Source organism: Ahaetulla prasina, chromosome 7, assembly GCF_028640845.1.
Source record: "Ahaetulla prasina isolate Xishuangbanna chromosome 7, ASM2864084v1, whole genome shotgun sequence".
In the NCBI taxonomy this organism is placed as follows: domain Eukaryota; kingdom Metazoa; phylum Chordata; class Lepidosauria; order Squamata; family Colubridae; genus Ahaetulla; species Ahaetulla prasina.
In genome coordinates this window covers 78,983,439-79,001,531 of record NC_080545.1, presented here as the reverse complement: position 1 = coordinate 79,001,531, position 18,093 = coordinate 78,983,439, and the positions used below count along the sequence as shown (strand labels likewise).

At 37.1% G+C, this 18,093-nt stretch overlaps 1 protein-coding gene across 1 annotated transcript in view; it reads right to left on the bottom strand.

Moving 5' to 3' along the window:
* DGKI (diacylglycerol kinase iota) overlaps window positions 1–18,093 on the bottom strand; it is a 265,587-nt gene that overhangs the window by 93,737 nt on the left and 153,757 nt on the right. Inside the window, exon 22 of the mRNA XM_058190874.1 lies at window positions 5,964–6,064. Coding sequence (XP_058046857.1) covers window positions 5,964–6,064 — 101 coding nt within the window. The remainder of the gene's footprint in view (window positions 1–5,963; window positions 6,065–18,093) is intronic.

Sequence of the window (18,093 nt, the reverse complement as noted above, 5' to 3'; positions counted from 1 at the left end):
AACAACAATACAAAACTAAGAACAACCCTTAAAAAAACCTATTTGATATGACTACTTATAAATAAAATATTAACCTCTAAAATTTACAAAAAATTTAAAACCCATAAAATCAATTTGATAATTTAAAATTTAAGCGAGTTAATATTATTATTATTATTATTATTATTATTATTATTAATTGTGTATCACAGCTGATCATCACCCAGCTGATCGTCAGAAATATCAGTTTGCCCGAACCAGTAACATTTTTTACTACCAGTTCAGAAAAACCGGTCCAAACCGGTAGCATTTCACCCCTGATTTATTCCCCTGCCAGAAAGCCTGAATGTAAATATACATTTCCAAAAAAGAAAGAGAATGTGTTCTGATCCATAAATGCTAATGATGCTCACTTATATTTTCTCTATCAAAATGTGTCCATTTTAGAGAATGTTGTCATTGGGAAATCTTGGGGAATATTCCACTGAAGCAAAGCAGCCACTCTGTTTCAATAAAGTACCATTGGCAGGAGTGGGGAAATACCAAACAAAAGGCCATCATTGTGTGTGTTTTTAGGAATTAAGGTTAGACCCATGCTTGAAAGAAGCCTTTACCAAATGCTTTATGTTTCCATCCTTTTGGCCTTCCTATCATCAAGAGATTTTAGCTGGTTAATGCTTTAGATATAGTGTACATTGATGTTCCCAGTGAGAGGCTGGTTCTGGAAACAATTAATTTAATGTTCATATTGCCCTCAGTAGCTACACTCTGAGTAATCTTCTCAACCTTCTGCCAGAGGAAAACTGTAGATGGCAAGAAAAAGAAATATGAGTTGGTTCTAAAGTGCTTGGGAATTATTAAATAATGGAAAGATAAGATAGTGAGACAAAACCTCCACTTTGAACAATGGATGGAGGCTTTTGGAAGAGAATAAAATGATTAAACAACATAGTCATGAGCATCTGTAGAAAGGAACTCAGGATCTAGTGACATGTCATGACACCATGATCCAAATACTGTAGCTTTGGGACCCAGTGCATGAGAGAAGAATTATTTTGCATCACCATATTACTGCAAGTGTAGCATCGAAATAGGACATAAACTGTTTCAACTCCTACCCTCAAAACGATGCTATAGAGCACTACATACCAAAACAACTAGATACAGTTTTTTCCAAAACGCCATCACTCTGCTAAACAAATAATTCCCTCAACACTGTCAAACTATTTACTAAATCTGCATTACTATTAATCTTCTCATTGTTCCCACCACCCATCTCCTTCCACTTATGACTGTATGACTGTAACTTTGTTGCTGATATCCTTAAGATTTATATTGATACTATTTCCTGATTGCTTATTTGTACCCTATGACTATCATTAAGTGTTGTACCTTATGATTCTTGATGAACGTATCTTTTCTTTTATGTACACTGAGAGCATATGCACCATGACAAATTTCTTGTGTGTCCAATCACCCTTAGCCAATAAAAAATTCTATTCTATTCTATTCTATTCTATTCTATTCTATTCTATTCTATTCTATTCTATTCTATTCTATTCTAAGTGAAAAGCCAGACAATATTTTTAGAGGATGCATTAATTATTAAGTCAAACTATATCTATTGCACATGTACTGATTTGGAATTCTGGAAGTTATCATCTTAATAAATCAGGAAGCCGGTAGGGTTAGAAATTGTCCTTTTGGATCATGCCTCACTTGTAATGCCTACTTAGGTTGTATGACTGGGCAGACTACTGAACTACATGTTTTCCTCTCATCTGGCATGCCAGTAATTTCTTACAATATTAATAGCCTAATGCTAATCTTTCTGCGAAGTTTTCCCATTAATTTCACAGGATAATGGATCTGCCTGAAACCCTCGCCCCCAACTGAGGAAACAAAGAATCAAAAACAAAACATAATTCTAGAGATACCACCACAATAATTAATTGTCACATTGAATTAATAGTGTAAAATCGAAAGAAGAGGTTACCCTGAGCCTGCAACACACTTTTCAAAACGAAGTCTTTTTTCCCAGTGTCATGCACCAAGTCATTAATCAATGCAGGATATGGCTCCTGGAGATAAGGGTTTAATGGAGTCTTATTCATCCATCTGGCTCATTATTCGTATTCAATTACAAAGGCGGCCATTTCTTATGTAACCATGCTGCAGAATATGGGGTTCCCTAGGAATTAACCTTCCAATAGGATTTGCTTATCTTTGCTTATTCCAATTTGAGCAAAAAAGATGGTTATTCTGAGTAGGCAGCATTCTGTCCCCCAACATAACCATATCTTTATCTATTCCTTATTTCCCCAGAACTGATTTATGATATTTTTCAGGGGGGATATAGATTCCACTAAGAGCACTTGTTCCATCTCCTGATGCTGATTGTCACTCAGCAAGTGAAAGGTTTCATCACAGCTGTGCAGAACATTCTTTACAAAGGTAATTGCTAGGATTTCTGGGAAGTATACATTTTGTTTAAATTATAATAACACACTTCTACAGCCTGTTGGGGAATAAATGATAACTTTAAGTATGTCAGGCAGAATGTTTCACTGTAGGAAAGTCGTTTGCCTGTGGGCAAAATGCTAAAAGCTCTGGCAGAGCAACAGAAGAGTTTATACATGTCTTCAACTTGGTGTCCTTCCTGAAGAATACTGCCGCCATTACTGTGAGCCAGCTGGAAGATCATTCCTGTCACAGTATATTGTGACAGGCGTGAGCTACTTTGAACCTTCTTTTCCCATGATCTGTCATCCCTCTCTCCCACACTTCCAGTGCAACCAAGTTTCTGTTTTTCTGTTTCTGTTTTTATTTAATGATACTTGTCATCTCTCATCCTCAGCTATGGTTATTGAGCTTTGTTTTGTTCGAACCAAGTCTAACATGGGAGTTATAAATAAGCTGATTATTTTCATCCAATCACAGATAAATATAACCACAGGTTAGAGTGTGGGTGTAAAGTTCTTATCAATAATCCCAGGAACGGAAAACATGTAAATTTGAAACTCAGTAGGGTTTGTTCTCCTCAGATCAAAACTACTCAGCTAAGTTTACTGAGGATGCCTGACTTTTGCTCCACATATTTTTATTTTATGTATTTATTTATTTGTCAGTCATATATAAGATAACAGGTAAAAGTATAAACATAATTTGGATACATGAAAAGAGTAAGTAAAAAAAAGAATATTAGGACAGGGACAGTAGGCACACAGGTACAGACCTCATAGGAAGGGGGTGAGGTCAACAGTAGACAGTTTAAGCTTAAAGTTTTGGGGGTTTGGGGAAGCAACTATAGAGTCAGGTAGTGCATTCTAGGCATTGACCACTCTGCTACTGAAGTCATATTTTCTGCAATCAAGTTTGGAGCAGTTTACTTTGAATTTGTATCTATTATTTGCTCATGTATTGTTGTGGCTGAAGCTGAAGTAGTCATTGACAGGTAGAACATTGTAGCAGATAATTTTATGTACTATGCTTAGGTCAGATTGAAATCTGCGTAGTTCTAAATTGTTTAAGCCCAAAATTTGGAGTTTGCGGGCATAAGGTATTTTATTGCGAGCAGAGGAGTGGAGGACTCTTCTTGTGAAATATCTCTGGACTCTTTAAATTGTATTTATGGGTTCCAGACAGATGAGCTGTATTCTAGGATTGGTCTAGCAAATGTTTTGTATGCTCTAGTTAGTAGTACAATATTACCAGAGAAGAAGCTACGCAATTAGGTTAACAACTCTTAGTGCCTTTTTTGGCAATGTTGTTACAGTGGACTCTGGCACTTAGATCATTAGACATGAGTACTCCAAGATCCTTGACAGAGTGGGGGTCATCTATAAGGTCATGTCCATCTAATTTGTATTATATGTTTTGATTTTTTTTGCCAATGTGCAAAACAGAGCATTTCTTGGTGGAGATTTGAAGTTGCCACTTGTAAGACCAATCTGATACATAGTCAAGGTCTTTTTGAAGGGTAGTTGCATTGTCTGTGGCATATATAGGAAATTTGTTTTTAATATCCATATTTCAAACCTTCCAAACAATAAACTACTGAGATCAGAAAATGGAGAATAGTTAAAGATAAACGTTTTTATTAATCTCTTCAAAATAGTGCAATGAACCCACAAATGTATTGTGTGCAATCCATTTAAAACGATACTGTACGTGAGAATGGAACTGTATTTTTAAATGTAAATCTTATAACATAAGCCGTTACTCCTAATGACTTTTCATACTGTAACCTGCTTTTTAAGAAGTAGATCCCATATGCTTGCTCTTAAGTTGATCACTATGCATTTTTACTCATTTTATGAGTTTGATTTATGCAGACTTTGATAGACTATGTTTCTGTAAAGACTGTATAAATCTAAAAAAAAGTTTTTAATAATCTGGGGATTTTTCTGTATATCTTCTGGGCTGCTTGTTTTTTAGGTGAAGAAATAAATTTTAACTTGTGGGTTTATAATAATTTTTTTTAAAAAAAAATATTGCAATGAACCCATTTAAGATTTATTTCTGAAGCTAAATCTCCATGATGAACAGTAAGTACTCCAATATTAACTTGGATTATCCCAAATCGGTGTAAATAAATTTACACTCTCATTCTATTTGTGGTCTCATCTAAATGGATTTTCTCCCTTATGTATCTGTCAACTCATCGTGCACACTTTCAGAAAAGATTGATATAAACTCCACTACAGGTAGGCAATCTATTTTGAAATCTTTCTGATGACATTCTGCCCTTTGAAGGAAACGGACATATATCTGTTTCTTCCTCATTTTCTCAATCATTTGTGTAAAGGGATAGACACAATTACATGATAGTAAACACCATACACTGTAATAACTGATTATCAACATTCGTTTAAGTGGTACTTGTATGTTGCCTTTATGTATATATAAGTATCTACTGATTACTGATTTTATGCCCTGCTTTTGGTCTATTCCAGTATTCATAATGGCTTATATTAACAGAAAATACAAAGGATAGAAGAAAATTTAATAACACTCCTTTCATTCTGCCATAGGTAGCTATTCCCAGAACTTGAAACTCTGTATGTAAAGAATTCATTTAATTCTTCATTTAAAATAAATCAGTTCACTTACATGACCAAAGAATAACAATGCTGAAAAATATAAGACAGGGTCAGGTATATATGTGTGTGTGTGTGTGTGTGTGTGTGTGTGTGTGTGTGTGTGTGTGTGTGTGTAGAGAGGGGGGGGGGAAGGGGGAGGGGGAGGAGAGAGAGAGAAGGCAAACCTTGCTGTTAGAAAAGAAAGAAATATTGCAGATTGTCCGTCATGCTGTTTAGAATCTCCTGTTCAGGCATAATACCTGGAGACAGCTATTGTCTCATAAAATCACAAATTTGGAAACTTTAAATGAAAATCGTACTCTCGACAGCTAGAAAAATAATGTTTTAAAATAAAAATGACTGTTTTCAATTGTTCTGCAAATACATTTCTACAGGATGGGCTTTCTAAAAACATTATTTCCCCAGTGTGGTTTTATTGTTGCAAAATAAATGATTGCTATTTATATACAACATTCATTTGTATGACCCCTCTTCATATGCAGAGGCTGATGAGTTTCTGATTTAAAAAAAAAAGGAATAAATGCGAGCCACATTCAATGTGATGAAAATCTCCCAGGCTCTGCTAAAACATAGTGAGTGTAAAAGGTTCCAAAAAGTTTCCAATGAAATTTATGGTGAAATCCTTTTTTATATCTCTCAAAATAATGACCTGTTTTAAAAGGTGATAGACAAATAGATACAAATAGACAAAAATACTCCCCAGCATTTATCTCCTGAAAAACTTTGTTTGAAGGCAATTTTTACAATGACTTGGCTTCTGTGAAGCATGAAGGAAAAACTAACCCTTCTGGCAATTAGTCACACCAAAAAATTGCAGAATGAAATGTACCATTCACAGGGGTAATTCACAGACAAAAAAAAACACTTTAAAAAAAAACTTACAAACTTCCCGGAGTTTTTCCTTGTCATAATGCAGTCCCTCGTAATCTTGCAAGCTAATCCTATTCACTCTGATTCGCAGGCGATTCGGGATGGCGTGGGGGCTACAAGGAAATACAGCAGTTCCATCAGTAATTAATTCCAGCTCCAGTCCAGTACAGGTTCTGAAAAGGAAAGAATCTGATTTTCCCAGAATGAATGAAGAAGAATGGGAACAGGAGGGGGGAAAAAAACAAGCCTTAGCCAAATCAAACCCCGCTGGCACCTCTCTGCCAATCTCAAGATACAGGCTGGTTGTGAAACAATGACTGCCTTTTGATTTGAGAAGTGGTATAAGTTTTCAGAATGAACTCAAAAGTTAAGCTCTGTTGCTTCCATTGTAAATTGATCTATGCTGCCTATATGTTAAGATATTCACAGAGGGCCTTTTGTGGGTAGCCCCAGGCCCAAGCATGTTAAGGGAGGAAGGGCATCCTTTTACCTGTGCCTGGAGAACCAGGAGGATCCAGTCCAGGCTGCCACCTAGTATCATGAGGGATAAAAAGATTCTGCTTGAGGATATTTTCAGAAAATCAATTCATTCTCATCATGAATTATGAACGGACTATCCAATTCTTGTGGAATTATCTGCTGAATTTGTGCAGCATTTCTATTCACGCAAGGTCCCTATACGGTACTACTGCAAGAGCATTTGTTTCAGGTGTTCTGCCCCATTTAAGACCTTCCATAAAACCAGCAGACCAGAAAAAAGCAAAATCTAGAAAAGTAGGTAGCCCAGGTCAATCTTTAAAACAAAGTAAGGGTGCTTCTGCAGTCTGTTAAGACTACTAGATTTTGAAAAAAAGATTTAGTTTCGCCCTGACGGACACATTCTTTAGAGATCTACCATTGCCATACAAAGGTCAAAGTACCACAGTATTTAGGGATGAGAATAATGATGAGAATAATCAGAATCGAGGAGAGAACAAGAACTCCGATCCCAGGAAGTACAAGGGGGAAGGGTTAATGTCATAAAAATGGTAGATATGTCCAGGTGATCAAAGTTCTGCTCATTTTTGATGCTTACAAAAAGCAGCAGGAAGTCAAACATTTGGGCATGTCAAAATGTTGACATCATTGATCAAGATATTCCCTCAGATATTCATGTACTCATTATAGTCAACATTATGATTCCCTGATTTTCAAATGGGGTGAGGGACAGAGAATATGTAGGCCTATAAATGCTTTAATATCAATAAATTGATTTCAGATGGGTGTGAGAAGTAGCTATGTCCTACTATCCAGAATTTCTTTCTTTTTTAAGAACCAAACTGAATCCAAACAAGGAATGATAAACACCATGTATCTTACCTTCTATATATCAATAATTAGGAAGCCAAAGCTCCTGCTTTCAAGAATGTAGAATGCGTTTTCTAAAGCAATCTAATATCTGCCTACTCAGAAATGTATTTTACATTCAATGGCTTCTTATTACCATGTAAGGAAGAATGTGCTAAATCAATTTCACATAAATTTACCAAGCCTTAAATCTGACTAAACACAATGAAGATTACTTCCAAGTATCCATAAATGAATTTTCTGTCTTTGTCAGTTTTTAAATTCATTTTGTTCTCTCTTTGCATCAGTTTCATACCATTGCTTTCAGATTACATGACAATTTGTCATTTGACTCCATTTGTGTATATTTGCCTAGTCTTTGTATTTCATTATTTGTTTAGTGCAAAGATCATTTTTTGGCAGCAAATAATATATCTGTAGCAAATGTTATATCTACTTTCAACTAAATTTACCAAATGGTACTTATAGCTCAATAAAGAGACAATTTTCTACCCTTGGATTTAGAATCTAAGAAAAGTATAATGCAAATATGAGCAAAGGGTAGGGAGGAAAATTTATTATTTATTTATTTATTTGTCACAACAGTATATATAAGCATAAACAAGAAATAACTATACGATATATAAGTATATATATATATATATAAGCATAAGCATGAAATAACTATATGAATTGTATACAATCAAAGGGAACATTAGGACAGGAACGGTAGGCACGCTGGTGCTCTTATGTACGCCCCTTATAGACCTCTTAGGAATGGGGTGAGGTCAATAGTAGATAGTCTTTGGTTAAAACTTTGGGGATTTTGGGAAGAGACCACAGAGTTAGGTAGCGCATTCCAGGCATTAACAACTCTGTTATTGAAGTCATATTTTCTGCAATCAAGATTGGAGCGGTTCACATTAAGTTTAAATCTATTGTGTGCTCGTGTATTGTTGAGATTGAAGCTGAAGTAGTCTTCGACAGGAAGGACATTGTAACAGATGATTCTTCTATTCTAAGATAAACTCAGGTCATGTCGAAGGCGGCGGAGTTCTATGAAAGATCAAGTAGTATTGCTGATATTAAAACTGTCTTAATCTTTCCCTGTGCCACAGAATAATGGACATTTCCTAATGAAGCTGGATCCTCAGAAGGCTGATATGCTTCCTTTCCATGGTTTCTTTCTCTCCCTCTGTCATGGTGGAATAGCTACCTCAGGGGACAAGGGAACCATGATGAAGTTCGATGTGAATTAACGTTGCATCTTTGCTTAAAAGTCATCCTTTTGGAACCAAGATGACATATATCCACAAACTTTTTCTATGGAAGTCTGCTGAGAAGCCAATTAGCAGATAATTGGGACATGCCTGCTAATAACAGGTTTCTGTCACTTCTGGACAGATTTAAACACAAACACACACAAAGAAGAACTTGAGCATCAAGTTCTTATTAAAGCAAGCACCTTTAGGCAGTTTGAAAATGACAGGTAGGAATGAAATCAACTAGAAAGTGTGTGTGTGTGTTTAAAAAATAGCTCATCACAAGCACTTTCTTTGGAAGAACACTCTTCAGTATATCCAAAATATTTACAGTTCTTCAAGCCTCCAAACAGATAATAAATTCACCACCACTAAAGAGCAGCAGCTGTGCACCCCAGGTGCCCTCAAATGTCAAAATTCTTTCCAAACAATGCAAGCTGTCATAAATTGTCTGAGAAATGATAGCACCCAAAACTTCCATGCCTCTTCAAGGGACAGCTGTCCGTTTTAACTGGCACCCCAGACACCTCAGCTAGCCAAACATCTTTACCTGCTGTTTTGGGAAAGGAATTCAAGACATGCTGTCTGGGAGAAAGCAGATCCTGAACAATGGTAGCCTTTCTGCAAGTTAATTTTGCCACTTACTCAACACAGACAAGATTTACTTCAAATTCAGAAACCAGTGGATTGAAAAATTAAGATGAATATGATGGATAGGACTGTTGTCCCTAACGTTTGGAATAAAATAATTGTCCTGAAACAGTAACACCATGGACAGCCAAGAAAACAAACCAAAGGATCATTGAACAAATCAACCCAGAGTTCTCACATGAGGCACAAATAATCAGGTTCAAATTATCCTACCTTGGACACATTATACAAAGACCCAGCTCTCTGGAAAATGCTTTAATGCTGGCAAAGATTGAAGAAAAGAGAAGGACAAGCAGTAGGAAGATATATAGACTAATTTACTGTGGCACTGGGAGAATCATTGAAGAGCTGGAGAACCAGGTTAGGAATGGAGAAAAACTATCTATGTAGCCACTAAGAGCTGACAACAATTTGATATTATGTAATTTAATTTAATCAATCAACAGTAACAGTGCATGAAGAGAAAAAATACCTTTAAATGTATTTTATTTGAAATAGTTTAAACTGGCTGCTTTTGGAATTTGTTTCTTCTTATAACTTCATAGAAGATAAACTTTGTACAAATAATGCCCTATTTTTTTAAACAGAAGAAAAACATCCAAGGGAAACATCACATATCAGGGAAATGTGACATACAATACCATAATTAACATGGAACAGATTGAAATAAAAGAATTATATGTGAAGAGTTAAGTAAAAGAGAAAAATGTTTCAGCATTAAAAATGTTTTCTGTTGTAAGATCAACAGAAACAAATTATCTTTTTAAGTTTGAGCACTTATCAAGCCAATCTAAACAGTAATGCTCTTCCTAAGAAAAACTAGAATAATTCTACAGATCATCTAAATTTAGCTTTGTTATTGGGCTTTTAAGGGGGAAAATGAATGAAATCATTGTGAAATATGAATAATTCTTGCCATATTCAATCTTGTATATTGTGTTCTCCATCTTTATCTCTTCCAGATGTATTAGAATTCAAAACTCACCATCCTCAGCAAGAATGGCTGTTGGAAGATTTCCAGACTGTGAAAACTAGTCTCTTGAGTCATTATGTTATTGGGATTTGGTAATTAAAAAAAAATTGGTCAGCTCCATTTCATCCAAAGATTTCATTTACTCTTAGAAAGCCATTGATTACTTTAAAGGAATGTGGTGGCTCATGAAGTTAGAATGCTGGTTTGTCAATCATTTGAGACCTATTGCTGTCGCAGGATGGGATGAGCTCCCATCACACGCTCCAGTTACCACCAACCCAGCAGTTCGAAATTGGGTGACCACAAGTAGACAAATGATAACCACTATGGTGGGTGATTTCATATGGATGCAAAAGGGGCCCCCAACTGGTTGTTCCCTGAGCAACGGTGATGTCACCCAGCAAATCCTTTCACTGCAGAAGTAATAATATTAAGCATGGGTCCCCAAACTCTTCATCTCATTGACCCCTTCCAGAAATTGTAGACCCCCAAACATTTATAATATGAAAATATTCTAATAAATGCTACTTTAGGTAATAGCACTACAAATTATAATGATGACCCCCTCTTGAATAGAACATTGGTCCTTAAGTGTCAATATTGAACACTTTTGAGAATCCTGATTTAAATAAAAGCAAAAAATATATATTCTATCAAGACAATAGCACCCATTTTGATTACCTGCAACCCCTTTCATTAGAATATATATATAAAAGAGAGTTAACCTATGTGAACATCCAAGTTGGTCAAACAGTGAAATAAATTTTCTCCATGCAGCAGAAGGCATCCACTGGAAAAGCTAGAGCTGCCAGGCATGTTTCCTGGCTTTCACAAAGCTAACTTTTAATAGGCAATTATGTGCTACTACCTAGAAAGGAAGCAAGTTGCCCAGAGCATTCAAGACAAAAACCCTCCATGAAAAAAAAATTAGTCTAACCTTTACTGTTGGAAGGCTTGTTCCTCATAGAAGGAAGTTTAATGCAGATGACTACTTCAAACGCTCTTCAAGTCATTGAGCCAACAGAAAAATATGCCAACATAAAATTGCTGCCCCAATCGCTAAGCCCTACTTTGCCACAGGCTGCTGCTGCCCTAAAGAAAATGATTAATGGGTACCTTCACCTTCATTTATCATCTCACCAAGCATCATCTGCTCTCAGCTTTGTAAGGTACTGTCCATGCAAACAAGAAGCGCAATCAGAAGTTGTAATTCTAACTTTATTGTAAGGTTACAATAAAGTCTGATGATACATCTCTCCTCCTTCATCTTTACAATCCAAGAAACTAGGGAGGTCCCTTCTAAGATGTTTGCCATGTCCCCATTCCTTCTGTGGGTTGACTGGCCACTGTTTAGTCTGCAGCAATTCCAGCTATCTCCCAAAGTCTTTCCATATACATTTCAACTACTGATATCAGTTGTTGTTGTTAATTGCGAAGTTGTGTCTGACCCATGACGACCCCATGGACAACGTTCCTCCAGGCTTTCCCAACCTCTACCATCTTCTGGAGTCCATTTAAGGTCACGCCGACTGCTTCAGTGACTCCATCCATCCACCTCATTCTCTGTCATCCCGTTCTTCTTTTGCCCACAATCTTTCCCAGCATTAGGCTCTTCTCCAGTGAGTCCTTCCTTCTCATTAGGTGGCCAAAGGATTTGAGTTTCCTCTTCAGGATCTGGCCTTCTAAAGAACAGTCAGAGTTGATCTCCTCTAGGACTGACTGGTTTGATCGTAACTCTCTTTAATGTGGGGCAAGGGTGAAATTGAACATGTACACATGGATACTTGGAACAGTATGTTTACCCACCTGCCAAGTGGTCAATGATGAGTTGCTTTCTGCCTCTGACTTCCAGTTGGACTACTACTACTAGCACATCAAGCTCTTATCCAAAGATAGCCACTGCTGACATGGAGGGGCATGGAGTAAAGCAGGGGGGAGCAATCAGTAGCAAGTTACCCCATTTTCAACTAGAGCCGAAGTGACCGTGTAGTGAAGTTACTTCTGTCTCTGTGACTAATGGCATACAGAAGTAATCCATGGGTGAAAATGGAGCTGGATCTCTGTTGCAGCTCAAGTCAAGTTACTGAGCTGGAAAATTAGAAGGGAAAGATACATTCACTCGTACAATTTCACCTCCCCTGCTCATTCAGGAAATATGATAGGTGGCCATTCAACCTCTAAATCCTTAATCCAGGGGTCCTCAAACTATGGCCAGCAGGCCGGATATGGCCTGCCAAAGCCATTAATCTGGCCCACGCAGGACCATGAGGTTGCCCCGCCCACATCGCCCCACCTACCCTCTGGCCCCCACCTGCCTTCTGGAGGCCAAAGCCAAAGACAGGACATGTGGAGGCCTCAGGAGGCCAAAAACAGGCTCATTTTTGGGTGACAGAGTGATACTGGAGTGGTAGCGTTACCCTCCCCAGCCTCCAGAGAGAGAGGGAGGGAGGGAGGGAGAGAGACACACAGGAGGGGAGAAGGGGGAGGGAGGGAGACAGACACATACACACACACACATACACACAGAGAGAGAAGTCTTTCACCCGTCCCCAAGGTAATCACATCCCTTCACTAACCTGCTTTCCACCCCCAGGAGCATAAAAAATTAAAGTTTAATTTGTGTGTATTGTTTAATGAATTGCTAAATTGGCCACACCCACCCAGTCACATGACCACCTAGTCACACCCACCCAGCCGGTCTGCCTCCCCACAACAGTCTAAGGAACCGTGAATTGGCCCCGTTTTAAAAGTTTGAGGACCCCTGCTCTAACCAAATAGACTTCATGACTTCAAAGGGAAAGCACTTCTGCTGTTATTCCATCAGAAAGTTTCATCTAATATATAGTCAAGATGTAGTTCTTTTTCATCAACAGAATCATTGATTCAAGGACTACAAGAAGTGATCAACTACATACTGTAAGATTACATCCTAAACATAGCATTACCTATTGGAATACATGATTTAGACAAGAAGTAGAAGGAAAGTAATTAAAACCATAACAGTTTAGATTTCCCCAACCTAATACTGTGCACAAAAATCCCCTTGGAGAAAAAACAAAAAGAGACATGTAGCAAATTTCAAAAACCGATACAGAGATATATGCAACCAAATAAAAATTGAATGCACCAATTACCACACCAAGCAAGAAGAAGACCTTCTGCACACAAATTCCAATCATGCTTTTTATAATTTTGTGAACAACAAACTTAATGACTTGAGATCTATCCCACCACTAAAAGAATCTAACGGCAAAGAAAATAATGATGAAACAGTTAAAGCAAACCTTTTCAACACATTCTTTGGCTAGTCTTTGTTAACAGTAATGGCTCATACCTGACATTCCCCAACTGCACCAACAACGACCTAACACATATAGTTTTCACTGAAGAAAATGTTGAAAAAGCTCTTCGCAAACTGAAACCATCCCTATCTATAGAACCTGATGGACTATGTGCATACTTCTTAAAAAAGCTTTCCACTAATATAGCAGAACCCCTAAGCATAATCTTTGGAAAAGCCTTCACGACCAGTTCCCTTCCCAAATTTTGGTCACTAGCCACGGTCATCCCAGTCTTCAAAAAAGGAGACCCCAGCTTAGTTGAAAATTACAGACCAATCTCTCTATGCTGTGTCACCTGTAAAGTTATGGAATCTATCATCAATCAATCCATTATCCTCCAACTAGAAACAATCTACTCTCTAATAAACAATTTGGTTTCAGAAAAAAATTATCATGTAACTTACAACTTCTTCACTGCAAAAGCATATGGACTACAAATCTTGATCAAGGCAAAACAATAAATGCAATTTACATAGACTTCTGTAAAGCTTTTGACTCAGTGGTACATGACAAACTTCTCCTAAAACTAAAATCCTACGGCATCTCCGGACCCCTCCACAATTGGATATCAGTGTTCCTGTCAAACAGACAACAAATGGTCAAAATAGGCAGTGCCATATCAAATCCTGTTCCTGTCAATAGCAGCGTTCCCCAAGGCAGTGTTCTTGGACCAACACTCTTCATATTATACATTAATGATCTCTGTGACCATATTAAAAGTAATTGTGTTCTTTTCGCTCATGATGTCAAACTATTTAACACTACCAACAATACAGCTACCCTTAAAAAAGACCTTGACTTTGTGTCAGAATGGTCAAAAACTTGGCAACTCCAAATCTCAACCAGCAAATGCTCTATCTTACCCATTGGGAAAAAAAAAATCTAAACACTAAATACAAACTCGATGGACATTACCTTATAGATGACCCCCACCCTGTCAAAGACCTTGGAGTTTTCATATCCAATGATCTAAGTGCCAAAGCCCACTGCAACTACATCGCAAAAAAGGCTTCAAGAGTTGTAAACCTAATCTTACGTAGCTTCTTCTCCAGAAACACTACACTGCTAACCAGAGCTTATAAAACATTTGCTAGACCTATTCTTGAATACAGCTCACCTGTCTGGAACCCATACCACATTTCAGACATCAATACAATTGAACGTGTCCAGAAATATTTTACAAGAAGAGTTCTCCACTCCTCTGAATACAACAAAATACCTCATGCCACCAGACTTGAAATCTTGGGTTTAGAAAATTTAGAACTCCGCCGCCTTTGACAGGACCTGTGTTTAACTCATATAATCATCTATTGCAATGTCCTTCCTGTTAAAGACTACTTCAGCTTCAATCACAACAATACAAGAGCAAACAATAGATTTAAACTTAATGTTAACCGTTTCAATCTTGATTGCAGAAAATATGACTTCAGTAATAGAGTTGTTAATGCTTGGAACACACTACCTGACTCTGTGGTCTCTTCTCAAAATCCCCAAAGCTTTAACCAAAAACTATCTACTATTGACCTCACCCCATTCCTAAGAGGTCTGTAAGGGCCGTGCATAAGAGCACAAATGTGCCTACCGTTCCTTTCATTATATCTATTGTTTCCTTTCATTATATCCAATTAATATAGTTATTACATACTTATGATTATATATACTGTTGTGACAAAATAAATAAATAAAATAAAACATTTGCTAGACCAATTCTTGAATACAGCTCACCTGTCTGGAACCCATACCACATTTCAGACATCAATACAATTGAACGTGTCCAGAAATATTTTACAAGAAGAGTTCTCCACTCCTCTGAATACAACAAAGTATCTTATGCCACCAGACTTGAAATCCTGGGTTTAGAAAATTTAGAACTCCACCGCCTCCGACAGGACCTGTGTTTAACTCATAGAATCATCTACTGCAATGTCCTTCCTGTCGAAAACTACTTCAGCTTCAATCACAACAATACAAGAATGGATATTGAAAGTTGCCAATTTGGCTGAGATGGCGAAGATATCAGCCTTTTGAAAGACAATACGCAAGAAAGATACTTAAAGGAATGGAAAAATGGATTGACTATATTCAACGTAGATATCAGACTAAGAGTTATCAGACTGTTTTGAATGATTATGATGTATTATTTTGATTGCTTTGGGGAAGTTAGGAATTGATGATTGTAGGGTATAATTAAGTTGGGACGAAAATTTTTATAAAATGTTTTATAGATGGCATCTAGATCCTAAAAAATTATCGTGTATGTACCCAGAAATGCAAGCAAAATGTTGGAGATGTAATTGTGATGACGCTACATATTTTCACATTTGGTGGACTTGTAAGGACATAAAGGCCTTTTGGATAAAAATTTGGTGGATTTTACAAAATGTTCTGAAAAGAAGATAAAGTTCCTGCAATTTTTCTTGTTGGGAATTATTACGGATTGTACAGTAATTGAGACTAAATTGATTTTAAATCTAATAACTGCAGCAAGATTACTAATAGGACAATATTGGAAGAAAAAAGAAGTACCAACAATACAAGAATGGATATTGAAATTTGCCAATTTGGCTGAGATGGCGAAGATATCAGCCTTTTTGAAAGACAATACGCAAGAAAGATACTTAAAGGAATGGAAAAATGGATTGACTATATTCAACGTAGATATCAGACTAAGAGTTATCAGACTGTTTTGAATGATTATGATGTATTATTTTGATTGCTTTGGGGAAGTTAGGAATTGATGATTGTAGGGTATAATTAAGTTGGGACGAAAATTTTTATAAAATGTTTTCTGTTGTAAGATCAACAGAAACAAATTATCTTTAAGTTTGAGCACTTATCAAGCCAATCTAAACAGTAATGCTCTTCCTAAGAAAAACTAGAATAATTCTACAGATCATCTAAATTTAGCTTTGTTATTGGGCTTTTAAGGGGAAAATGAATGAAATCATTGTGAAATATGAATAATTCTTGCCATATTCAATCTTGTATATTGTGTTCTCCATCTTTATCTCTTCCAGATGTATTAGAATTCAAACTCACCATCCTCAGCAAGAATGGCTGTTGGAAGATTTCAGACTGTGAAAACTAGTCTCTTGAGTCATTATGTTATTGGGATTTGGTAATTAAAAAAAATTGGTCAGCTCCATTTCATCCAAAGATTTCATTTACTCTTAGAAGGCTTGTTCCTCATAGAAGGAAGTTTAATGCAGATGACTACTTCAAACGCTCTTCAAGTCATTGAGCCAACAGAAAAATATGCCAACATAAAATTGCTGCCCCAATCGCTAAGCCCTACTTTGCCACAGGCTGCTGCTGCCCTAAAGAAAATGATTAATGGGTACCTTCACCTTCATTTATCATCTCACCAAGCATCATCTGCTCTCAGCTTTGTAAGGTACTGTCCATGCAAACAAGAAGCGCAACCAGAAGTTGTAATTCTAACTTTATTGTAAGGTTACAATAAAGTCTGATGATACATCTCTCCTCCTTCATCTTTACAATCCAAGAAACTAGGGAGGTCCCTTCTAAGATGTTTGCCATGTTCCCATTCCTTCTGTGGGTTGACTGGCCACTGTTTAGTCTGCAGCAATTCCAGCTATCTCCCAAAGTCTTTCCATATACCATTTCAACCACTGATATCAGTTGTTGTTGTTAATTGCGAAGTTGTGTCTGACCCATGATGACCCCATGGACAATGTTCCTCCAGGCTTTCCCAACCTCTACCATCCTCTGGAGTCCATTTAAGCTCACTCCGACTGCTTCAGTGACTCCATCCATCCACCTCATTCTCTGTCGTCCCTTTCTTCTTTTGCCCAAATCTTTCCCAGCATTAGGCTCTTCTCCAGTGAGTCCTTCCTTCTCATTAGGTGGCCAAAGGATTTGAGTTTCCTCTTCAGGATCTGGCCTTCTAAAGAACAGTCAGAGTTGATCTCCTCTAGGACTGACTGGTTTGATCATAACTCTCTTTAATGTGGGGCAAGGGTGAAATTGAACATGTACACATGGATACTTGGAACAGTATGTTTACCCACCTGCCAAGTGGTCAATGATGAGTTGCTTTCTGCCTCCCACTTGCAAACCTCCAAAAGACCGCTTTGAGGAAATACAAGAATTTTGTATTTTCACAGATATTAATAATTGGGTTTCTGATGGGTAATTTTGGAGTTATGACTGTTTTTATTTACTCTATCTTGTAAACCACTCTGAATGCTTTTTAAGGAGGAGAGTCGTCTAATCATATTTAAAGAAACAAAGGAAGCAATTCTAGTGCTGGCAGCTTAATTATTCAGATGCTGGGCCTGTTGTGTTTTGACTATGCATTTCTGCCCAAGTCACCAGTAAAAAGAAAAGGAAGGAATCTAATCTAGTGGAATTCAGGGCAGGGATCTGATACCCAAACAATGCCTCTGCCACAGGTTCAGGCTGATGCAACTGAAAGGAAGTATTTAATTTTAAGCATCCACATTTTCTGACAATTATTTTTAAATTCTGTGAACCATAACATGTCTGTATATAGAAAAACAGGGGAAGAAACTATTCGCAAATAGCTGTCAGGCAAGAGCCTACATTTAATATGATTCAATTGGAAA